The sequence below is a fragment of the Emys orbicularis genome, chromosome 8, assembly GCF_028017835.1.
Source record: "Emys orbicularis isolate rEmyOrb1 chromosome 8, rEmyOrb1.hap1, whole genome shotgun sequence".
Taxonomy (NCBI): Eukaryota; Metazoa; Chordata; order Testudines; family Emydidae; genus Emys; species Emys orbicularis.
This window is the reverse complement of record NC_088690.1, coordinates 39,454,316-39,479,598: the sequence shown is the minus strand read 5'-3', so window position 1 is coordinate 39,479,598 and position 25,283 is coordinate 39,454,316. Positions and strand designations below refer to the sequence as shown.

Here is a 25,283-nt window from a genome sequence, read left to right as displayed (position 1 = left end):
AATAGCAATTGGTAATGACTTTTTTTTTTTTTTAAAGGGAAATGTGTACAATATTGCAGCAAGTTGGCCACTTGAGATTGGAAGAGTTCTCTCGGGCTGCCAGCAATAAATTACCTGACAAGCAACAAAAATACAGAATATAGTATAAATTCATAGAATTAAGTAGCAAATATCTGCTTGTTACCATTTCATTATTTTATTGATCTGATGTCAAGTTATATCAATATTTCTTCATTCCTAACATGGAATTTAATGAATTGGACTAAAGGAAATACAGGAAGAACTGGAATTCAAACAGCTGCTGTACGTTTCAAACACACAGGCTCTGTGCCTGCAAATAGTTATGCATGCTCTTACTAATTAAGTAAATAGACCATTGAAGCCAGTGGGACTACTTACTTGTTTACAGCTAAGTACATGCATAAACTTGAATGATTGGGACCTCATTGTGATAGGCAGAAGGCTTACTTTTTAAGAGTAGATCGTTTCAAGAACTGTTTCCCCCCCAGATTCCTGAATTTCCTCTCCTGTTTCCACTACGTAGCACTATTGGGGTCTACCCTGCACTCCAGATATGACTGCATTTCAGTGATGCTCTGTGTATTATATGTGAAGTACTTTGGGATGCCTAGGAATGAAAGGCCCAATAAAAATGTAAACAATACGCGAATAAGTGCAGCTTTGCTCTAAACCACTAGATTGCAAGCACTTACAAACAAAACTTCTCTCTCCAACAAAAACTAAATGCAGAAAATTCCAGATTTAAAGGGCAGTTCTATTTTTTAAAAATGACTAAAAAGGGAACAGTGAGATTGAATATTTATGGCCCTCCAATGAACTCATGTTCAAATTTGCACATCTTCTAAGTAAAAACGTTTGTGTAGATGTGAGCCCTGCAAACTCGTGCAGCAGCTCAAATTGTGTTGTCTGGTTTGCACGTTGTAACTATAGTTAATGATTGTGAAACTGGAACTTATTTAACAATTCTGTTGATTATGAATAAGCTAGAAAAGAATTAAGCTCAAGTGTCTCACAGATGATTGAGACTGCCAGGATTTATAAAAACATAAACGGTAAAATCTGTTTTTGTCTCAAGGTGCACAGAGCAGAAATATCAAGTAAGGCAATGCCAGGTATTTCTGACCAGAACCTCCTTTTTAAGATCTGTCCATATATTTTTGTTGTAATCCTCTCAGCTCAACTTCACATTCATCCTAATGATATGCTAACATCACAGCCTATGTGTGACCATTAAAGTTCCAATTCTGATTTCAGATACTCTGATATTAGACTTACCTGGTAAGAGAATCTTTAGAAAGATGGGTCCATCAGTACACCGGGGGGGGGGGGGGGGGAGGGTGGAGAAGAGGTCATTAAACAAACTGAATTGCTGTTTTAAACTTTACTTGACGTTTTCCTGACCTCTCAAAGGAATACATTTTACAAAATGTGGAATTTTTTCTATTGTGCAGAAAACAGGAATTTTTCGGGCTCTTTTAGGGAAAATATGTGCTCTACCACTAAAATTAGCTTCACAAACTCAAAAACCTTCATGGACTGAAGTTTCCTAGTATTTGAAATTCTTATCTCTTTCAAAATGATTGATCACTTGTACAACAAGCCAGCAAGTTCTGGCAAGCCCAGGAGATTTAGAATAAGTGACTCTGAGATTTACTATTAACCAAGCCATAGCACCACTGCGTATCCCTTTCACAGCAACAAAGTGCCAATAAAACCAGTCTTGAAACTAAGTATGATCTACTATTCTAGACAAGAGTCACGCAACTTGAAAAGACCCATAATATTATAGCAGACCCCTACACTTTTCTGTAATCAAGTGTCAAGGCAACAAAAAGGAAGCCATATGTACAACTCATATTCCACTCAGTCTAATTATTAGAACAAAATCTCATTTTACCCCGTCATAACTATAAAGGGAAGGGTAACAGCCCTCCTGTGTACAATACTATAAAATCCCTCCTGGCCAGAGACTCCAAAATCCTTTTACCTGTAAAGGGTTAAGAAGCTCAGGTAACCTGGCTGACACCTGACCCAAAGGACCAATAAGGGGACAAGATACTTTCAAATCTTGGTGGGGGGAAGGCTTTTTTTTGTGCTCTTTGTTTTGGTGGTTGTTCGCTCTTGGGACTACGAGGGACCAGACATCAATCCAGGCTCTCCAAATCTTTCTGAACAAGTCTCTCATATTTCAACTTGTAAGTAAACAGCCAGGCAAGGCGTGTTAGTTTTATCTTTGTTTTCTCAACTTGTAAATGTACCTTTTACTAGGGTGTTTACCTCTGTTTGCTGTAACTTTGAACCTAAGGCTAGAGGGGGGTCCTCTGGGTTCTTTAAGTTTGATTACCCTGTAAAGTTATTTCCCATCCTGATTTTACAGAGATGATTGTTACCTTTTTTCTTTAATTAAAAGCCTTCTTTTTAAGAACCTGATTGATTTTTCCTTGTTTTTAGATCCAAGGGGGTTGGATCTTGATCCACCAGGAGTTGGTGGGAAAAAGGAGGGGGGATGGTTAATTTCTCCTTGTTTTAAGATCCAAGGGGTTTGGATCTGTATTCACCAGGGAACGGGTGAAGAGTCTCTCAAGGCTACCCAGGGAAGGGAATTAGCACATTGGGAGTGGTGGCAGCAGACCAGATCTAAGTTGGTAGTTAAGCTTAGAAGCTTTCATGCAGGCCCCCATATCTGTACCCTAAAGTTCGGAGTGGGGAAGCAGCCTTGACAACCCCACTATCCTTTTTAGTCAGTCAATAAAACCAATATGGCCAGTTTTCATGGCCAGTGGCCTGGGTGCCAGCAAGAAGGGGGGAAGGACACAGAGCACACGAGAGAGCAGCTCCCTGTTCTCAGTTCCAGTGTTCAACCCCACTTTACCCTGGAACAGCCATTACATGCAAAGTCCAGCTTAGGCCCTGTAGGCAGGGCCGGCTCCAGGCACCAGCCTACCAAGCATGTGCTTGGGGCGGCACCTGGAGGGGGGCGGCGCTCACCCGGGGAGAGCGGAGCCCCGGCCGGGCTCGCCGCCCTCCCCCGGCGCTCCGTCCGGTCGGGGAGAGCGAGGCCCCGACCGGGATCTCCGCCCTCCCCCCGGCGCTCCGGCCGGTCGGGGAGAGCGGGGCCCCGGCCGGGCTCTCCGCCCTCCTCCCAGCGCTACGGCCGGTTGGGGAGAGCGGGGCCCCGGCCGGGCTCGCCGCCCTCCCCCCGGTGCTCCGGCCGGCCGGGGAGAGCGGGGCCGCGGCCGGGCTCTCTGCCCTCCTCCCGGCACTCCGGCCGGTTGGGGAGAGCTGGGCCGCGGTTGGGCTCGCCGCCCTCCTCCCGGCGCTCCAGCCGGCCGGGAAGAGCAGGGCTGCAGCCGGGCTCTCTGCCCTCCTCCCGGCGCTCCAGCCGGTTGGGGTGAGCGGGGCCGCGGTTGGGCTCTCTGCCCTCCTCCCGGCGCTCCAGCCGGTCGGGGAGAGCGGGGCCCCGGCCGGACTCGCTGCCCTCCCCGCGGCGCTCCGGCCGGCCGGCTCGGCGCCCTCCCCTGCCGTGCTCCCCGCTGGGGGGCGGCAGGAGGCTTTTTTGCCTGGGGCGGCAAAAAAGCCAGAGCCGGCCCTGCCTGTAGGCCTGAGGTGCAGCATTCTCAGTTACTCTGAGGATAGCACATGTGCAGTCTGCTCAGCACTACAAGCAGTGAGAGGCTTGAGCATGCTTACTTAGGGCAGAATCTTCTAACATTTTAGCTGCTAAAAGTGAAATAAGTCTACTGAGCATGTGTGAATAGCAATTATTCAAAGGCTTATAACTTGACCAAATTTGGACAGATTCTCAATGGCGCAGCAAAAGGCACATCCCTGACAGGACCGGCATCAGGCACCAGCCCAGCAAGCAGCTGCTTGGGGCGGCCAACGGAGAGGGGCGGCAAGTCCAGCTCTTCGGCGGTAATTCGGCGGCGGGTCCTTCACTCGCTCTCGGAGCGAAGGACCAGCCACCGAATTGCCGCCGAAGACTGCTTGTGGCGGCAAAAACCCTGGAGCCAGCCCTCATCCCTGATACAAAGGTCACCCTTTCCAAATTTCAAGTCTTTGCTCAAACCATGGGGGGAGGTAGAGCTTTCCAAAGAAGACGCTGCCAACATTTTTTTTAATACTGAAAAACAACAGCCTGGTTCTCAAAAAATGGCTGACCCACTTTGACTTAAGTTTAAAAAAAAAAAAAAACTCCCAGCAAGGAAAGTTTCTGACCAAACAGTTGAAGTTTGGCAAAGTTATAAGCAACTGAAAACAGGGTCTTATAATGGAAAGTGTCAGGCAACCTTAATAATAAGCAGGGCTGGTAGCACCGGCTATACATTGTACTAACAACTAGTCCCAATCTTTATTGGGTCCATCAGAATAAAAATAAGGCCTTAAGTCTGAAAACGTTTGTGGGTGTTTAGTTTTATGTTAAGCATAAAACTAAGTGTTTGCAAGATAATGGCCTAAAAAAAGCCAACAAAAATAATAGATGCTGGAAAGCTTGCATTTTTTTAAAATTGACTTATTTTTGAATAATTAAATTGTGACAAAACATCTTTAAATAGCATGCCCTGAAACTTCTTTTAAAAAAATTCTTTTAAAATATTTTGAACACAGGTTTTTCTACTTTCTTGCTGATATTTGTAATGGGCCCAGGAGTAATTCCACGATACCTACTTGAGATATACTCTTATCCTTCTTCTCATTTGTCCACTTGCCTGCCTGCTCTTTCCCTATATACTTTCTATACATATGCCTTCCTCTCTGTTTAGTTTTCATCTCTGCTGCTACTGTTACTGGTGAATGCCTTCTTGCAGAACCAGGGGAAAAGCATACAAGCTAGCTCCCCCGATCAGTATTTACCAGCAATGATACTACGTTAGTGCATGAGACAGGAAGTGCAGTGGGACATCAGCAAAACAGTAAAACGGACTACACAGAAATCAACAAATATTCACAGTCTACTAAGGACCACTGCACCAGCCAGAGTGACCAGACTTGAGAGCACTGCACCAGGCGTCATGCAGTGAAGTTCCCAAATCTGGCTCAATCATGTGCATCCAGAAATCTGTGGGATGGTCCCATGGGTGGTGCCAGCTAGGATCAGAGGGCATGCACTTCATGTATCAATGGAGCGTTTCAGAGCACTGTGTGCAGGGGTGTTTTTGTCCTTCTAGGCAATATGGCCAAAGAGCATACAGTGCTGCTTTTGAATACGAGTGACTGAAATCTTTGTGAGATTATGACTCTTCACACAAAGTCAAAATACTTTATGCTCAGGATTTGGTGCTGACAGTGCATATGGAATGCCTCAAGTTGTTCCAAATTTGCCTGTAAGAAGGTCCAGGTTTCTGACCCGTATAGCAATACGGGTACACAGAAACACGGTCAAATATACAAGGTAAACTAACTGAAACAATAGAGAAAATATTTTTTCTGTAATCTTTCGATTAATCATCTTGTTACTTGTAACAATGGAACATTTTTAGATAGAAATAGACATTCAAGTTGCACTGTCCAGTTTCATTTTTCATGAAAACTGCCTCAGAATCTTTAAAGTCCATGAGAGCATTCAGGATTTCTGTCTTTAAGATTACGTCTGGAAGATTCCCACAGAGTTGCTTGGTACTCAGCTTACCTAAGTTGTCTCAAAAGGAGAAGGATGGGTTGACCCTGTTGGGATCTGAAATTCATGTTCCAGGGAAGCTGGTTACTTTCATCCTGTGATTTAGACCATTAAGCCATTCCTTTCATTTGTCAATTTGTCTAAATAAATTGATGGTTTCAAATAAAAGATTTCCAAGTTCCAAATGGACAATTTTTTTATTTCTATAAAAATTGAAACACAGAGACAGCAGTTATCCCTGTACAGAGCTATACTCATTATGTATATTAAAATGCATCTTCTAATAGCATTTAATAGAAATAATTGACAGTGTGTGGTTATTTAGTTAATAGGGAGGTGGCTTCATGATTTTTTTTATCTATCCATAGTACAGGTAGCTCTCCAGAGTTCATACTTTTCACTGCTGCCTCTGCTTGTCTGGGTTGTTAAGAAGGCAGATAATTTATATCTCCCCTTATTGTGTGTATGAAAAACAGGAAATATTCCAATTCCTGTTTTCTGACAGGATTGCTTGGTGTTCCTCCCCTGTCACAGGTATGAGATGCATGGTGGCTATTAGTTTTGCTCTCTCCATTTTGATCTTTGATCCTAGTTTTCTCCTGTTCTCTTTTTCTCTCACCATTTCATTGTCAGGCTGAAGAAATGCTGTGAGTAATTAAACATTTTATTCCAGTGAACACTCTCTTATGACTTTGTTTAGGAATTGAATCTTTAGATTGAGCATGGTGCTTTAGTTGTAGTTAATGAAAATCTACCCTCATGCAACTATTGTTTGAAAATATGTTTTTGCTTATGTTGATAGGATAATAAGTTTTGTAAAATGAAACGAAGAAAAGTAACTTCGTTAAACTTGCTCAGTTGTCACATTTCATTACTGCATGCATTTCATCTACAAATATACAAGAGCTATTGACTTTTATGTGAGCTGACATAAGTAATGAGATAAAGCAAATTTTTATATTCATCGAGGCATTAAAATGTAACAGGCAAATTATTTGGGTTTCTACAGTTAGCTAAATCAGCTGTCATGACACTTCCTTCATGCACAATGGATTCTTAAAAATAAAGCATTAATTCAGTGCCTCTGCCACAGTATCTGATGGCTTATCAGCTGGAGGAATAGTTGGTTATTGTATACATACTAATACAGCCAGAATTATATGCTATTTGTAACTGAATGTTTTGGAATAAAAGTAAAATTAAAAAAGTCGTGTGCACAATTTGTAGTATAATAACTCATACAAAACAAGTCTAATCACCACCACTCATTACATAGTTCTGTAAACGCTTTACAAAAACACTTTGTCCTTTTCTCATAGCTTTGCCGCTTCATTACCTTCTCCATGTATAATACATTTTCCGTTACCGCTGCTCTTCAGGGATTTTTTCTTGATATATCCATATGTATGTTCCTACTCATTCTGTCTCTCAACAGACATAATACTAAAATACACTTGTGTTTATCTTCTCCAAACTACTTTTTTATGCATTTTAGCCCCATCAAAATTGTATCTCCTTTTATATAACAGAATTCATTATTTTCTGTGTATTTTGAAGCTTATCGAGAGATATTTTGATTTTTATCGAGAAAACTTGAAAGCTTAAAATTTTTAAATGATTGTTATAATTAAATATTTTTAATGTAACAATGAAATTATTCAAATTCAGTTTTTTCCATGCTAAAACTTATTTCAAATAAACATGCTTTTTATAATCTAGTGATAAATATGAAGTTAAACATAAAAAGTAACTCACTTGAAATGCAGCACAAAGCAGTCTGTCATTTTTACTTTTCTTTAGTAAACTTTTCCCCAAAGATAACACATGCCATTATATTTGCAACTAAATATATTTCCTTCTGGTCAGAATACATATTCTTCTTCTCTTAAAACATGAAAATGTGTATATATAAAATAGTAGCCAGCTAAAAAGGGAAGCTACACTATATTATGATGTGCAATCAAGGCTTGCTTTAACTGTTTTTGTTCTGTATTTTCTGACACATCTGGCTTAATTAGGACCATAGGAATTGCCTTACCAGATAAGACAGACCAGAGGTCTTTCTAGTCAGTTATTCTGTCTCAAGCAGAGACTAGTACACAAACTAGGGAAATGCAACCTAGATGGAGCTACTATAAGGTGGGTGCATAACTGGTTGGAAAACCATTCCCAGAGAATAGTTATCAGTGGTTCACAGTCATGCTGGAAGGGCATAACGAGTGGGAGCCCGCAGGGATCAGTTCTGGTCAATATCTTCATCAATGATTTAGATAATGGTATAGAGAGTACACTTATAAAATTTGCAGACGATACCAAGGTGGGAGGGGTTGCAAGTGCTTTAGAGGATAGAATTATAATTCAAAATGATCTGGACAAACTGGAGAAATGGTCTGAAGTAAATAGGATGAAATTCAATAATGACAAATGCAAGTATCAGGGGGTAGCCGTGTTAGTCTGTATCCACAAAAACAATGAGTCTGGTGGCACCTTAAAGACTAACAGATTTATTTGTGCGTAAGCTTTTGTGGGTTAAAAAACCCACCACTTCAGATGCATGGAGTGAAAATTACAGATACAGGCATAAATATATATTGGTACATGAAGAGAAGTGAGTTACCTTACAAGTGGAGAACCAATGTTGAAGGCCAATTTAGTCAGGGTGGATGTTGTCCACTCCCAATAATTGATGAGGAAGTGTCAGTTAAAATGTTTACATATAAAACGATGGGGTCTAAATTAGCTGTTACCACTGGATAGTTCTCTGAAAACATCCACTCAATGTGCAGCGGCAGTCAAAAAAGCGAACAGAATGCTGGGAATAATTAAGAAGGGGTTAGAAAATAGGACGGAAAATATCATGTTGCCTCTCTATAAATCCATGGTACACCCACATCTTGAATACTGTGTGCAGATGTGGTCGCCCCATCTCAAAAAAGATATATTGGAATTGGAAAAGGTTCAGAAAGGGGCCAAAAAAAATGATTAGCGGTATGGCACAGCTTCCGTATGAGGAGAGATTAATAAGACTGGGACTCTTCAGCTTGGAAAAGACAGGGCTAAGGGGAGATTTGATTGAGGTCTATAAAATCATGACTGGTGTAGAGAAAGTAGATAAGGAAGTGTTGTTTACTACTTCTCATAACACCAAATGAAATTAATAGACAGCAGGTTTAAAACAGTAAAAGGAAGCATTTCTTCACACAATGCACAGTCAACTTGTGGAACTCCTTGCCAGAGGATGTTGTGAAGGCCAAGACCATAACAGGGTTCAAAAAAGAACTAGATAAATTCATGAAGGATAGGTCCATCAGTGGCTATTAGCCAGGATGGCAGGAATGGTGTCCCTAGCCTCTGATTGCAGAAGGTGGGAATGAGCAACAAGGGAAGGATCTGTTCATTCCCTCTGGAGCACCTGGCACTGGCCACTGTTGGAAGACAGGATACTGGGCTAGATGGACCTTTGGTCTGACCCAGTAAGGCCATTCTTATATTCTTATTCTTATGTCAATACCAACAGAGGGAAAATTGCTTTTGTAGTGAGCCAGCCACTCCCAGTCCCTATTCAAGCCCAAATTGATGGTATTAAGTTTGCAAATGAATTGTAGCTCAGCAGTTTTTCTTTGAAGTCTGATTTTGAAGTTTTTTTGGTGAAGAATGGCTACTTTTAAATCTGTTATTGAATGTCCAGGGAGATTGAAGTGTTCTCCTACTGGCTTTTGTATGTTACCATTCCTGATGTCTGATTTGTGTCTATTTATCCTTTTACGTAGAGACTGTCCGGTTTGGCCAATGTATATGGCAGAGGGGCATTGCTGGCACATGATGGTATATATCAAATTAGTAGATGTGCAGGTGAATGAGCCCCTGATGGCATGGTTGGGTCCTATGATGGTGTCGCTAGAGTAGATTTGGGGACAGAGAAGGCAACAGGGTTTGTTACAGGGATTGGTTCCTAGGTTAGTGTTTCTGTGGTGTGGTGTGTAGTTGCTTGTGAGTATTTGCTTCAGGTTGGGCGGGGCTGTCTGTAAGCAAGGACTGGCCTGCCTCCCAAGGCCTGTGAGAGTGGGGGGATCGGTTTCCAGGATAGGTTGTAGATTGTTGATGATGTGTTGGAGAGGTTTTAGCTGGGAGCTGTACGTGATGGCCAGTGGTGTTCTGTTATTTTCCTTGTTGGGTTTGTCTTGTAGTAGGTGACTTCTGGGTACCTGTCTCAATCTGTTTCCTCACTTCCCCAGGTGGGTATTGTAGTTTTAAGAATGCTTGATAGAGATCTTGTAGGTTTTTGTCTCTGTCTGAGGGATTGGAGCAAATGCAGTTGTATCTTAGAGCTTGACTGTAGACAATGGATCGTGTGGTGTGTCCTGGATGGAAGCTGGAGGCATGTAGGTAAGTATAGCGGTCAGTAGGTTTCCGGTACAGGGTGGTGTTTATGTGACCATCACTTATTTGCACTGTAGTGTCCAGGAAGTGGATCTCTTATGTGGACTGATCCAGGCTGAGGTTGATGGTGGGGTGGACAAATGCAAAGTATTCCACTTTGGAAGGAACAATCAGTTGCACACATACAAAATGGGAAACGACTGCCTAGGAAGGAGTACTGCGGAAAGGGATCTGGGGTTTATAGTGGACGATAAGCTAAATATGAGTCAGCAGGGTAACACTGTTGCCAAAAAAGCTAACATAATTCTGGGATGTATTAGCAGGAGTGTTGTAAGTAAGACACAGGAAGTAATTCTAACGCTCTACTCTGTGCTGATTAGGCCTCAGCTGGAGTATTGTGTCCAGTTGGGGCGCCACGTTTCAGGAAAGATTGGAGAAAGTCCAGAGAAGAGCAAATTGGAGAAAGTCCAGAGAAGAGCAACAAAAATGATTAAAGGTCTAGAAAAAAATGACCTATGAGGGAAGATAGAAAAAAATGGGTTTGTGTAGTCTGGAAAAGAGAAGACTGAGAGGGGACACAAGAGTTTTCGAGTACATAAAAGGTTGTTACAAAGAGGAGGGAGGAAAATTATTGTTCTTAACCTCTGAGGATAGGACAAGAGGCAATGGGCTTAAATTGCGGCAAAGGCGGTTTAGGTTGGACATTATTAGAAAAGCTTCCTAACTGTCAGGGTGGTTAAGCACTAGAATAAATTGCCTAAAGAGGTTGTGGAATCTCCATCCTTGGAGATTTTTAACAGCAGGTTAGACAAACACTTGTCAGGGATGGTCCAGATAATACTTAGTCCTGCCATGAGTGCAGAGGACAGGATTAGATGACCTCTCGAGGTCCCTTCCAGCCCTATGATTCAGAAAAGGTTGCGAAAGTCCTCTTCGGTGAACAGTTAGGGAACAACCTGTCTATAGGGAAGATCATCTAACGTCAGGCAGTTAATGCTGTCCTGAAGTATCTAAATGTTTCTCCTAAATTTTTCATCTTACCTAACTATGGAGGTTCTGATTTGAGACATTTATATCAATCAATTATATTGACCTGGTGCAAGTATGGCTGAGGCAAATGGTTACTTCCTTTATAATCCCTTATGAGAATGAGCCTAGGAGAATGTGCTTACCAAAGCTGTATGCAGTGGGGTCCTTGTTTGGCAGGTTGGAAGAAAAGGGGTTGTTATTGGTACCAGCAGGAGAGGAAGGGGAAAAGTTTACCCAGAAGCAGGTAGGAGCAGGAAGCGGCTGACCCAGGTGATTATTGTGGGGCAGGGAAGGTCCACTGGCCTTCCAGCTGACTGGAAGTTGGGGCATTTATACCCTGATTAGTCCCAGAGAAGCTATCTTTTACCTGGATCAGGCTGGCAGCACCCACAGCGCCGACCCATGAAATCTGAAAAAAAAACCTGGGTTCCTTCATGACCCACAGTGGGCATTATACTACTTGCCCCTTTTTCCTCAGGGACTGGAGGAAAAAAAAAATTCCCCCACTGCAGATTGGCCAAGGGGTGAGTTTTTCACTTTCCCCACTGCGGGTTTTGGGTGGGGGAAGAGGGTTTAGAGTGTAGTGTCATTATGGAAGGGACTTGGTAATTGGATAAAATAGATTGGAAAATGATTTAAAGGAAAACATCCCTAAGGGAGATGAGGAAGCAGAGTTTTGGGGGTCCTAAGTCTGGTACAAGGGGGAGCCAGCCCCTTCTTTTTCTAGCCCCCTTAACTCTCTTACGAGAGTCCCAGCAATGCAGTAGCTGGACTTGGTTGAGGATTATGTGGAAATGATTAAGGAAGCAATGATGACCTGCACTGTACAATACATATTTTAAGTGAATAAAGTTGCCACCCAATTAAACCACATCCAGTGCCTCCTGTCATTCTTCAGTGTGGCTGGACAATGAGGATATTACTGTGGGAAAGAGATGGGTTTAGCTCTGAATGTGGCAAGGTTATTTGTAGTTCCTATTTTTTTTTCTGACAGTTGGTTGCCCCGAGTGCTCTAAGTCATGCAACATTACAAAATTACAGATAACTAACAGATAGACAGAAACATTAATTTAGTAAAATAAGTAGTGGACCAAATTCCGTCCTTACCCCTGCCTTCATGTATTGCTGTCAATTAAGATAAAAATCAATACATCAAATTGAGCGTTGCATATGCAAATTAGGGATGCATTTATGTGCTCATAATGCAAAAATAATGTACTACATGTCTACACTTCTATAATGGTCTCTTGGTTCTACAGGATGAATAGTGTGAAAATTTCCAAGTTAGAACATGTTGTATTAATGTTTTGGCAGTATGTCTGTGGAAAAATATTTGTTAAACTACGGCTGCATTTTGAAAAGCCTTTTATTTCTTCCTGTTTATGAGTTCATTATGGAAAAGTAAGTTGTCTCAAAGTATTAAGATGGGAAACCATTTATGAAATACATGTTCCATGAAACTGTTGAACAGTTAAAAAAAATATTTTCACTTCTGCTTGGCAATTTTTACAAGTGTGTTCGGTGTAGCTTTTGAATAATACTCATTTTGTGTTTGTGTTTTGGGGGGGTTGTTTTTTTTAAATATCTGGCTTGATGTTGAATATAATTTCATGTCACTAAGAGGAGCTACATTTTTGCCATACTGGTAAAGTTACGTTGTGTGTCAGGATAATTGTTAACCATATCTTCAGTGACACATTTAAGTGAAACAGATTTCAGAAGAAATGCCAATTGGTGGTCATCTTCACCCCTCTTCCTTAGGGTATCTGGGTTGATTAAAAACAGAAATTAAGACTTGTTTCTGATTTCTGTTATGCATTTGTTTATTGTTGTCTCTTGTCAAGACTGCTACTGTTCTTGCACATGCTGCGGTAAAGACTTTTGTGTGTGTGTGGAGAGGCTGCTAAGCACTGCTGCATATGTAACGAAGAGAATTAATCTATCACAAAGCAGTACTGTGTGCTTCCTGAAAATGTATTACCGCTGAGATGAAATAATTTTATTTTATTTTTTTTAAGATAATTTAAACATTAGTTACTAGAAATTGAGTTTCTCGGTGTAGGGAAAGATACTTGGCATATTCATATTTGTAAGTGATGTTTTCTGCTAACTAGATTGAGCTTTCACATGAGAATTGAATAACTATGAAATAAATGGATGTAATAATGCTGCTGTGATTATGCTTTTTCTTGACTGACTTTTGTCCGGTACATGTTAATGTTAATTTGTATTAAATTTTTAGGGATGCCTCATTTGGGAACTGCACATACAATCTCACAATCCTGGATTGCTTGCAGGGAATAAAAAAGGTAATAGCACATCTCCTTATTGTAAAATACGATTCTTTTTAAAAAAAAATTACCTAGAAATCTGGTGGGTTTTTGTTTTGTTTTGTTTTGTTTTAATTTGCTGGGAAAGAGTCATACCCTGCCACAAAACTTGAAAGCGTGAGGACTTCCTTTAAATGCAGAGAGTAGGAGAAAGTATTAAACTACTAATTTACTAGTTGGCTGCCACCTGAGTTTTACGGACTTCTGAAGATCAGATGATGTGTAGGAACTTGTATGTACACGAAACCTCTTCTGTGTGGAAATGTTTCTGTAACAATTTGTTGGCTCAAATTAAAAATTGGTACAAAGGAATAACTGAGGTCAGTATCCTTACTTATTGAGAAAATAGACTAAGATTTAATTAAAATTATTTAATCTAACTGGTATTTCAAAAATACTATCTTTAACACAGTATTTGTGAATGATGGTGAGAAAATTTAACAGTGCTTAATCCAGTTTTATTACAAGTATTATCTTTATGACCTGTACTAAATAAAATTCTTGGAACAGTGACTTTTATGATTTGATATAGCTTCCCAGCCTTTCCAAAACTGTTGAAAAAGGAAAATGGTAATGCAATTTTAATAACTTGCTTAGTTTTTGTTGTACCATTATGCAGCAATTTGACTTGAGTATTTCTTCATTTTCAATTTACGGTTTTCAAACTGGATTTTCACTTTATAATTTTTGTGTCAAACTTCTCGAGGAAATTAGTTTTTAAAAAAAGTCAAATGTATAGGTAAGTGTTCTTTTCTATTAGGGATTCAGTGTACAGTGATGATGCATGGGACTGAAGAAATAAGTATTTTCTAGAAAACACATGACAGGATTGTCAGCACCAAAAATTAAAAAAACATGAGTCAGGCCCCCTAAAATCAGGAGATTTGTCCTAAAAGTGAGATTATTACAAATATATATATTTGGGGGGGTTATTTACCTTCTGATTTTGGACTGATAGGATACTCTTGGGTCTTGAGGACTCCCCAGATAGCAAACCAGAATATATAGTCAGCTTCTTTGAATATTAACCTGATCCTGAATAAGTAATGTACGATGTAGTATGTTACCATTTTATTATATCTTTGCCTTAGTAAAAAGTTAAAAAAAAAACAAAAAAACCCTGTACCATACTTATATGTATAAGGGGGTAGAATTAAGGTGGCAGGTGGTACCTTAATGTTACTTAAAGTTCCGAGTTTTCTGATTTGCTCAAATGTGCAAGCTTCAATGTTCTTAGTATAAACTTTTGGATTTTTAAAAATTTTAAACTCAGGCAATTTTATTTTGTTGATTCTTAAATATGCTACAAAATACAAAGGCCTGACAATAGACTATTATGATCAATCTCCTATGTAAGAAACTATCAAAAACATTTTTTATTATTTTTTTTTTTTTAGGCCTTTCAGCATGGATTTTTTGATTTTAAGACATTTGACGTGGATGAGTATGAACACTATGAGGTTTGTATATCTTAATATTTAATTCTTAATTCTAGCTTTGCTCAAAGTATGTTAGACTTGCATGTGCAGTGGCATATGCTATGAATTAGAATGCGTGCATAAATAGAAATCAGTTGTAGTGTTGGATTTGGGATTTTATTTTTGTATTCTGACCAATGTAAATGAGTAGTATAAGTTAAAACTGTGGTACACCTCTACCTCGATGTTCTCGGGAGCCAAAAAATCTTATCGGCGTTATAGGTGAAACCGTGTTATATCGAACTTGCTTTGATCCACCAGAGTGTGCTGCTCCTGCCCTCCCCTCCCCCCGGAGCACTGCTTTACCGTGTTATATCCGAATTCGTGTTATATCGGGTCGCGTTATATCGGGGTAGAGGTGTATATGAACCAGTGGTGTATTCAATACTAAATTGAATACATACCAAAATCTCTTCTGGAGATTGCTTATTAAAAAGGCCACCTTACTTAAATTTATCCAGTGCTTTGATGTACTACTGTATGTATTTCTAGAAAACGCTATATTTTAAAAAATCATTCATGTAGCGAGCACAGAGGCATTGGTGTCCCTTTTTAAGTGTAGTGCTGCAGTTGAGCAGGCTTAAATAAAATAAGTCTAAAGATTTGTGGAAGTGCTTAACTTAAACAGGTCTTTGTGACTCCATTAAAAAGCTGTTTAATTTATTTGAGATAAGATGACAGTTAGAGACATTATCTAAAACTACATTAGAAGCAAGAGGAAGACCAAGGACAAAGTAGGCCCATTACTCAATGGGGGGGGGGAGGGAGAACAATAACAGAAAATGTGGAAATGGCAGAGGTGCTTAATGACTTCTTTGTTTCACTTTTCACCAAGAAGGTTGGTCATGATTGGACGTCTAAAGTAGTGAATGCCAGTGAAAATGAAGTAGGATCAGAGGCTAAAATAGGGAAAGAACAAGCTAAAAATTACTTCGATAAGTTAGATGACTTCAAGTCACCACGGCCTGATGAAATGCATCCTAGAATACTCAAGGAGCTGACTGAGGAGATATCTGAGCCATTAGTGATTATCTTTGAAAAGTCAAATCTATAAAAAGTGAAATAAGGACAACCTGGGGAATTACAGACCAGTCAGCTTAACTTCTGTACCCGGAAAGATAATGCAGCAAATAATAAAGCAATCAATTTGAAAATATCTGGAAGATAATGAGGTGATAAGTAACAGTCAGCATGGATTTGTCAAGAACAAATCATGTCAAACCAACCTGATAGCTTTCTTTGACAGGGTAACAAGCCTTGTGGATGGTAAGTGGTAGATGTGGTATATCTTGACTTTAGTAAAGCTTTGGATACTGTCTCGCATGACCTTCTCATAAACTAGGGAAATGCAACCTAGATGGAACTACTATAACGTGGGTGCATAACTGGTTGGAAAACCATTCCCAGAGAGTAGTTATCGGTGGTTCACAGTTGTGCTGGAAGGGCATAATGAGTGGGGATCAGTTCTGTTCAATATCTTCATCAATTATTTAGATAATGGCATAGATAGTACACTTATAAAGTTTATGGACAATAACAAGCTGGGAGGTGTTGCAAATGCTTTGGAGGATAAGATTATAATTCAAAATGATCTGGACAAACTGGAGAAATGATCTGAAGTATCTGATGATCTGAAGATGAAATTCAATAAGGACAAATGCCAAGTACTCCATTTTGGAAGGAACAATCAGTTGCACAGATACAAAATGGGAAATGACTGCGTAGGAAGGAGTACTGTGTTGTAAGCAAGACAAAGAAGTAATTCTTCCGCTCTACTCCGTGCTGATTAGGCTTCAGCTTAAGTATTGTCCAGTTTGGGGCTCCACATTTCAGGAAAGATGTGGACAAATTGAGGAAAGACCAGAGAAGAGCAACAAAAATGATTAAAGGTCTAAAAACATGACCTATGAGGGAAGATTGAAAAAAATGGCTTTGATTATTCTGTAAAAGGGAAAACTGAGAGGGGACATAAGAGTTTTCATGTACATAAAAGGTTGTTACAAGGAGGAGGGAGGAAAATTGTTCTTCTTAATCTCTGAGTTAGGACAAGAAGCAATGGGCTTAAATTGCAGCAAGGGAGGTTTAGGTTGGACATTAGGAAAAACTTCCTAACTGTCAAGGTGGTTAAGCACTGGAATAAATTGCCTAAAGAAGTTGTGGAATCTCCATCCTTGGAGATTTTAAGAGCAGGTTAGACGAACACCTGTCAGGGATGGTCCAGATAATACTTAGTCCTGCCATGAGTGCAGGGGACTGGACTAGATGACCTCTTGAAGTCCCTTCCAGTCCTGTGATTCTATGATATGAGTTAAGATCCCTCTGAAGTACAAGAGACAGTAGGAAATGGGCAAGAAGAATGTCCATGGAAAAGTTAGTTGAGTTTTTAGTTTGCAGGGAGTAAAATGACAGACAAACCTTGAACTCAGTATTGAACATTCAGCATTCACCAAATTGAGTTCTCCCATCCCTCCTACCATCTAGCTGTTCCCACAATTTTAAAAATCTTTGAAAGAGGTTTTTCTAAGTACAGTAGTGTGCTGTTGTGTATAGACTGATACACAATTTTGTTCTCCACGACAGCAGCCTTTGTTGCATTGCTGAGCATTTTTTGTTATAGTTACTATATTTTATGTTGAGCAAGTAATCTTTATTCTGTTTACTCTTTGTATACTATAGTAAAAGGCTTGTTCTAAAAACAAAAGATAGTTGATTGAAAAAAGAAGGTTCTTGGGAATATGTACATGCCCGGTCAAGTTTCTCTAGCACGGTGTGTACATAATAGTATAAACTAGTAATCTGTGTACAAAGTGTTCCATTCTTTGTTAATGTTTACATTTGAGATTATTCACTTTTGAATAATGAGAATGTGGAATATGTTATTTAAAGGAACACTGCTGCCTTGGATTAATTTTGACCTACTTAAAGAAAAGAGAATCTGGGAGCCTCTTCAATTTCCTCTTCTTGCATTCTTTCAGGTTTGCCCATTTAAAAAGTGTCTGTGTTCTCCTTTCTCCAGTTCTCCCCAACTCTTTTTCATAACCAAATGCCACTTACCTTTATACTTGCACTTCTCCAGTTTAAACACTGAGCATGCACACCAACTAACCTGCTGTGTGTATTTATTCAGTCCATATACTTCCAGTATGTGAAGCTAAAAATGTAAACACTTACGTATTTTTTTGGCACGGTCACAAATGTGATGACTTGTAATGTAGATGTGGGAGTTGTTTTAAGAATAATTTTAAACGGACAGATATGCAAGAGTAATGGATGTAGAAACCAATTCTCCTTCATTGTCCTACACAGGTCCAGGCTTATATATTGTTCCCTTTTCATTGAATTAGACAGAAAATACTGAATTTATAATGGTATTTTAGGTTCTTATCAGCTATCTCCAGTTATCTGTCATCTGTATATTTGTTCAGGTAGGTTAAAAATTGAGGTGTGGATGATGTCCCTTTTTAAGTACAAAGAATTCAGTATTCATGAATACAGCTGACAACATTGAGTTATCAAGTGAAAAACGTTCTTATATAAAATTCTGCTCAATCTACTGAGATTACAGACATTGGTATAAATTTGTTTGTTTCTGCTGTTTGCCAGGTAAGAAGTCAGGCCACCAGTCCTTATGCTCCTATTTACTTCAGCATGAGTTTTACTTGTGGGAGGACCCTGGAGTCAATTGTAATGGGGTAGCCAGGCAAATAGTTTACAAATTACCTACAGTGATGGACATAATCAGAACTTTTTACTTGGCGAGATTTTATGTGGGGTGGCGAGCTAGTCTACTGAATATATCATCTACTCATAAATGATATAAAAATCTTCATACAACATGCAAACAGAGTGTCATTGCAAAAAATGTCATGTGCAACTATATTGTCAAACTGGGAATGAACCCATCTGTAATTTTTTTAAGAAGCCTTAGAGATTAGGGAAGCCTTGGGTTATGTATCTCAGAGATGTTTTCAGATTTGGCTGGTTGAGGGAGCAATGGAAGAATTCCAGGTTTACAGATTAGTTGTGAAGCCTGAGTTTAAAAATAAACAAAACACTTTTGTTTCTCATGTTAGAGAAACATGCAATCTTGTAGTTTCTTTTAAAGAAAACCCTCTTTCAGCGTTTAATATCCTCTTATTGATTTATAGTTGGGTTTGTTTACTGACTCATCAGAGCCATGCCAGTACATGGATTACAACTTTCACAAGGAAAAAAGGAAATTATTATTTTGAGAGCTAATTTGTCTTAATTTGTTTACTATTAATTCCTTTTTTGCCATTGTTAATGATGTGGCAGATTTCCATAGCCTTTGATAATGCAGAAATGTCTTAGGTCAGGTGTAGAAAGGTTTGCCTATTTGAAGATCTCTCCAAAGTAAGCTTTTCTAAGATTACCTTTACTATCATGTAAATTTCTGGCAAATAGCTTCATATATGGCTGGTTTCTCCCATTTTCTGAGCCAAATAGTTACGTCTGAAATGCTTTGCTCATATGATTTCTATAGAGAGGATACAGTTATTTTTAAAAAAAGTATTATTCAGGAATAGATGTTTAACAGTTGTGCATTAATTTTAAAATATTTTTCCTTTCTTCTCTCCTAAAATGCTCAATAGCGGGTAGAAAATGGTGACTTCAACTGGATTGTTCCAGGAAAATTTTTAGCATTTAGTGGACCTCATCCAAAAACCAAAATTGAAAATGGTATGTTTTTCTTGTCAATCATATGTCAAAACATTGTATTTTTTTTTTATAACCCTGCTGTTCCTTAGTATGATTAGTCTTTATTTCCAATCTCTGGCGTATTTGTGAAGAGAGTAGTTAAGGGTTAGAGTATGTTTAAAAAAAACCCAAAGTTACATTGATTCCAGTAGGTGGATTGATAGGTTGATGTTTTTTGTGTGTTTGTTTTTGTTTGTTTTTGTTTTGTTTTGTTTTGTTTTTTGTCAGTTTGGTTAGAATTTGGTATAGAGTTTTCACATCATAGGACTTAATTTCATTCAATGATAATCAGAAGAGATCTGTGGAATTCACTCAGTAAGTGACTCAGAAATTTGAGGTGGTTCCCTACTTTTCTTCCTGAAACTGACAACTGATCTCACTTCTATGCAGAATTAAAGGTAAACTACAAAGGGGGAAATGAAGAAAAAAGGGTGCAAGACCAGATTCTTTATATTGTATAAAAAAGCTCTGAAGGGTTTAAAAATGCTTGTTTTTACATTAGAAATTCAGGTGTTGCCTATTGAAGGTTCTGTAGATGATGGAGAAACTAGTAGGTTTTATAACATTAGAGAGAGCAAGGAGGTGAAACCTGATTGAGAGGGGAAGGGATTTTTATTCATACTACTTAAAGGGGAAGAGTCAACTAGAAATCTAGTTAGTTTTTAAAAAATTGGTTACAGGTAGTTTTTTTTGCTACACCTACCCCTCAGTTTCCCTGCCAATCTATGTGGTTTTTAAAGTCACACTTTCTAATTTTAATGGTCTCTTTCCAGCTGCTGTATTTAATATAAACATGCATACAAATTGAAATGGAAACTGATTAGCTATACAGGGAAACGGAAACCGCAAAGTACTGTCAATGTATTGAGTACATGAACTGAGAAAAAACATTTTTTTTTAACTTTTCAGTTACAATCATTACCTGCAGTGGGTACTTTCACAGATGTGATTTATAAGTTGCTCCTTTAAAATACTGGAGTGGAGGAATGAGGGGTGGTCCAACTGGCAGCCAGTGGGAAGGATCCAGCCCTCAGGATGATTGTGCCTAGCCCCCAAAAGCATCCAGCCCTGCACCATTTTTCTCTACAAAATTGGCATCCTCAGCACAGCATGACCTCACATGTATGGTGCATGCAAGATCATGCTGCATGGACACCGTTTTGTAGAGCAAAATGGCATCCTCAGCACAACATGACCTTCCACGTACTGTACGTGCAAGGTCACGCCTCATGGAAGACACTATTTTGTTCATGTACGTTGCCTGCGGAGGTGCTACACAGCTACGAATGCAGCCCACAGTACTGAAAAGGTTGGACCATCGTATGAAGTCTGAATACTTTAGAGGGTGTGAGCAGCCATATTGCAAAGCCATCCCGAAGTTACTGTGTCCTTGCTGGTGCTGCAGCCACCTGTGTGTCACCAGGACTTATGGGACCATATCTCATGATTCTTTGTGTTGGAGTAAGCTGAGCCGTTCTTTAACGCTTTCCCAGTGAATTATAGAACTTGTCTGTCTTCTGGGCATACAGAGGCATTGTGGCAAGGCAATGAAGGACTGTAATTGCTTGAGTGATTTAACCTGCATTCTCATTGCAAAGTCGGTGAGCTCTTCGAGTGATTGCACATATCTATTCTACTGTAGGTATGTATGTACCTCATGCGCAGTTGTCGGGGAACTTTATCCCTCAGCAATATCCACTGGGGTGGCACAAGCACTCTCCACCATCGCACACCACTGCATGCAGGTATAAGAATATGGAGTTGCAGCCAACCGCCCTTCAGTTCCTTCTTACCACTGTGATGGTTGTTAGAGCACTTCTGGTCTTGCTGTCGCAACCTTTTCCCTCACTTTTGGTATATAATTGCTTTGTTCTCTTAGCAGTCAGTTAGGTATAGAGTATAGTTAGTGCTAGTGATAGGCTTCAGTTTTAGGTCCTTTTTGGGCCAGGTTTGAATCTCAGTACTGGTACCAGAGCCATGCCTTGCACTCTGTGGTTTAAATCTTGCAAGTTGTGTGCCAGGCTGATGCAGGTCAGCAGGCTGCACCCCAGCTGCCTAAAATGTTGGGGGAATCCCACATCAAGGACAAATAAAGGATTTAAGCCTCACTCTAAAAAAGATAGAGCAGCCAGATGTAAGTGTCTCCTTATGGAGATGGCACCCTGCCCTCCATCAGAGCCCTCGGGTTCAGAGCATATTCCAAGTGCTGCACCTTCAGTCTGGAGCACACTACCTGAGATGTCTTTGGCACCTCATTCTTTACCACAGTACCAAAGAAGAGAACCATATCTTCCAAGGACTTGGTACTCTGTTCAGAAAGAGCATTGGTACCAAGACCATCTAGAGGCTAAGGCTCTGGGAGAGAGACTGAGGGGAAGCATTCCCCAGAGCATTCCTCATCTAGAAAGGGGGGATTGTCGACTCTGGAATTTGTTCCGGGTCCATCGAGGCTGATCCCTGATGTTCTTATGCAAAAAGTTCAGATTCAAGACCTAGTTCTGATACCAATGACGCCAGAGGCATATGCAGCCACTAGAGAATTACTCAACTTTTCGGAACAGGTATCCCTGGCAGTCCAGAAATGGTTTCAGCTGGTACCAGTGACTATGGTTCCTATACCATCTCTAAAAGAGCATGTGGTATTGATGCCCTCTATGTTTCTGGCACCTAAGAGGCAGTACAATTCATGGGCAAACCACCATTAATATCCCCAGTACTGTCATTCTCTGGCTCAGCTTATTTTATTTCCTATCCACATGGGTTCTGCTCCACTGTTATCATAGGACTCCGAGTCATTTTCTTCAGACTCGGAAGTGGGGTCTTTTTGTGTCCCATGCAAGACAGGATGCATACCCTCCATCAGAGCTTTGGAGTTCATGGGTCTCTCATCAATTCCAGCAGTGGGCACATCTCAAGAAACAAAGGCCTGTGCAAGTATGGGCCCAGACCATGTCCGAGGCCTTTCTGGACATCGAGTGTTCCTCCCCCTACTAGGACCTCCCTTCACCCATCTGAGTTGACTTCTCGGAGGGGAGGGGGGGGTCAGCACCACAGGCAACATTCTCTTGACATATGGTACCAAGCAACTGGAAATTGCTCAGACAGCTCCTCGACCACAGGAGACAGACCAGACATCGCCTCAGCATTCTGGTGCATCATCTTCCTTATCACCAAATGAGATTATAGAGATGGTGAGTGATTCACCACCATCGGAGGATTGCAGGATTCACCAAGAAGTGCTTAAAAGGGTGGCTTTGGTGTTAGACATTCAGGGGAAGAGGTCCGCAAGAAATGCCACAAACTAGTGAATAAATTAGCTTCGATGGGAGCCTCCTGAGTTGCACTCCCAATTAATGAAGCAATTGGTAGACCCTACTTCCTTTCCTTACCTTCTTCCTACAGTGAAACAGGCAGAGAGGAGATCCTAAGTTCCTTCTAAGGGTTTTGAACACCTCTACTCTCACCCAGCCCCAGGCTCTTTGGTGGTGTCAGTAGCTAATGAGCAGGAGAGGTAGGGGCATCAAGTGTTCACACCAAAGGGGAAGGAGTTGAAGAGACTGGACTTGTTTGGCTGTAAATTTTATTCAACAGGAGGGGTGCAACTTACAGTTGCTAACCAGCAAACTCCTCTGAGTTGCTATGACTACCTTCTGGGAAAACATCATGAAGTTTAAAGACAGGCTACTGGAAGATTCCAGGCAAGAGTTCAGTGTGATGGTGGAGAAGGGCAAGCTGATGGTCAGGATCAGTTGGATTCAGTGGACTCAGCAGTTTGTTCCATGGTGTCTGCCATATCTATGAGGCAGTGTTCATGGCTGCAGTCTACTGGTCTTCTCCTGAAGTATAACAGGCCATTCAAGATCTGCCCTTTAAAGGTCCCTTCCTCTTTTCGGAAAAGATGGACAATAAGCTATGTAGTCTAAAAGGTTGCAGGGCAGCTCTGAAGTCGCTTGGAATCTGTACACCAGCGACAAAGAGGAAGCTTTTTGCCTCAGCCGCAAGACTTGCTGAGAAAAAGGGGGAGAAATTATAGGATACAACTACCTCCTTACTCCTCCTTTGTGGCAGCAGATTCCTCTTGTCCAGCAGTCCATTCTAAAAACACATTTTTGACAGGTTTGTTGAGGGCAATATGCCAGTTCCTACAGGCCCATCTGTTCCTTCCAATATGTTTTCCCAATCCTCTGTCCCACTTCCTCCATGCTCTTCAGGGAAGCTCTCACAAGACCATTCTTCAGCAGGAGGTTCAATCTCTCCTTCTAGCAGTAGCCATAGAGGAAGTTCCTCTGTTTCTCAGGGGGAAGGGGTTTTGTTCTTGCTATTTCCTTATTCCCAAAGCAAAAGATGGTTTCAGGTCTATTTTAGATCTGAGAGAGTTAAATAAATACCTGAAGAAAATAAAGTTCCACATGGCCACCCTAGCTTCCATTATTCCTTCCCTAGAACAAAGGAATCAGTATGCTGCCCTCAACTTAAAGGAGGTTTACTTTCATATAGTGACCTGTCCAGATCAACAGAAGATTCTCAGGTTCATAGTGAGTGGAACCCACTACCAATTTACAGTACTTCCATTCAGCCTATCAACAGCCTTCCCACCAGGGCTACAACTGGTTTAACTCCACTGGGTGAAATAAATGGCAGCAGGGGAATAAATGTGGGCTGTGTGAGGTCCCTCCAAAATGCCAAAGTGACTAGCTTTTGATGCCCACTGTGTTCCATGGAGTACCCTACCATCAATGACCTTTGTCTCCTTTGCTCCCCACACTGTTCATCCTCTGTCATCTAAGGCTTCCCTCCTCACTGATCCTCCAATCCTCAAGCTGCAGATAGTCAGGTACTTTAAATTGCTTGTTTGAATTTGAGGAGGATCAGCTCATTTCCCACCCCACTGCCAAAGCAACACTCTAAGCATGGAGGTCAGGTCTCTTTTCTTCTCCTTTTCTGGGTTTGCAATTCTAAGGCAATTAGCACTTTTCTAAAATAAGCAAACATAAAACAGCAGACCTGTCTCTTCTTTTAAGGATACCCCTTGGCATAACATTTTTCTCAGGCCTCAGCCGATGGAGGGAAACTTTCTTCCCACTCTGAACATTTTAATGCAGATGATCTGAGTTGCTTATTCGCTAATGAAGACGTGGAGGAATGCTTCATTTGAGCCATTTGCCTGTCAGATAGCCAACCAGTAACCCAATCTCTCCAGGACCCTCTCAAAATGAGATTTAGGAAAAACAGATCAGTTTTCCTCATTCTAGAATCTCTTGAAGATTGTTGTTTCAGGTGGTCCATTAATAAGCTCTCTCTGACATACCAAGTCTAATTGGATAAGGGCACCAGATTCTTTTCTGTTCCAAAGATTGGTTCATCCTTTCTTAATCTTAATAGGACCTGATCTGATGAAAATAAATTCTGATCCCAACTGATGAGGTGGGTCCTCCAGAAGATTTTATGGGCTGTGGAAAATCAAACATTCCCATAAAAGTGGTTTTAATCATCTTCTATTGCTTTACATATGGTTATAGCATGCACAGTATCTGCATGAATGGCTCTGTCCATCATCCACTCCTTATTTCACTCCAGAAAAAGAGGCCCCATAGAAATAAAGGAGACTAAAAAAGCTGGATTTTGTCAAGATGACAATACCTGTCCTCTTCAATGACACCTCTTGTGACATTGCCAGTTTCTTGTTGGATCTCTTCTCTGCAACACAGT

The 25,283-nt window shown here is 40.5% G+C and overlaps 1 protein-coding gene across 2 annotated transcripts in view; it reads left to right on the top strand.

Annotated features, from left to right (window-relative positions):
* The window catches only part of CDC14A (cell division cycle 14A), a 149,370-nt gene that overhangs the window by 70,158 nt on the left and 53,929 nt on the right, over positions 1 to 25,283 (top strand). For both annotated transcript variants that reach the window (XM_065409094.1, XM_065409093.1), the window contains exons 6-8: positions 13,290 to 13,356; positions 14,775 to 14,837; positions 19,469 to 19,556. In XM_065409094.1, the coding sequence (XP_065265166.1) occupies positions 13,290 to 13,356; positions 14,775 to 14,837; positions 19,469 to 19,556 (218 nt within the window). The remainder of the gene's footprint in view (positions 1 to 13,289; positions 13,357 to 14,774; positions 14,838 to 19,468; positions 19,557 to 25,283) is intronic.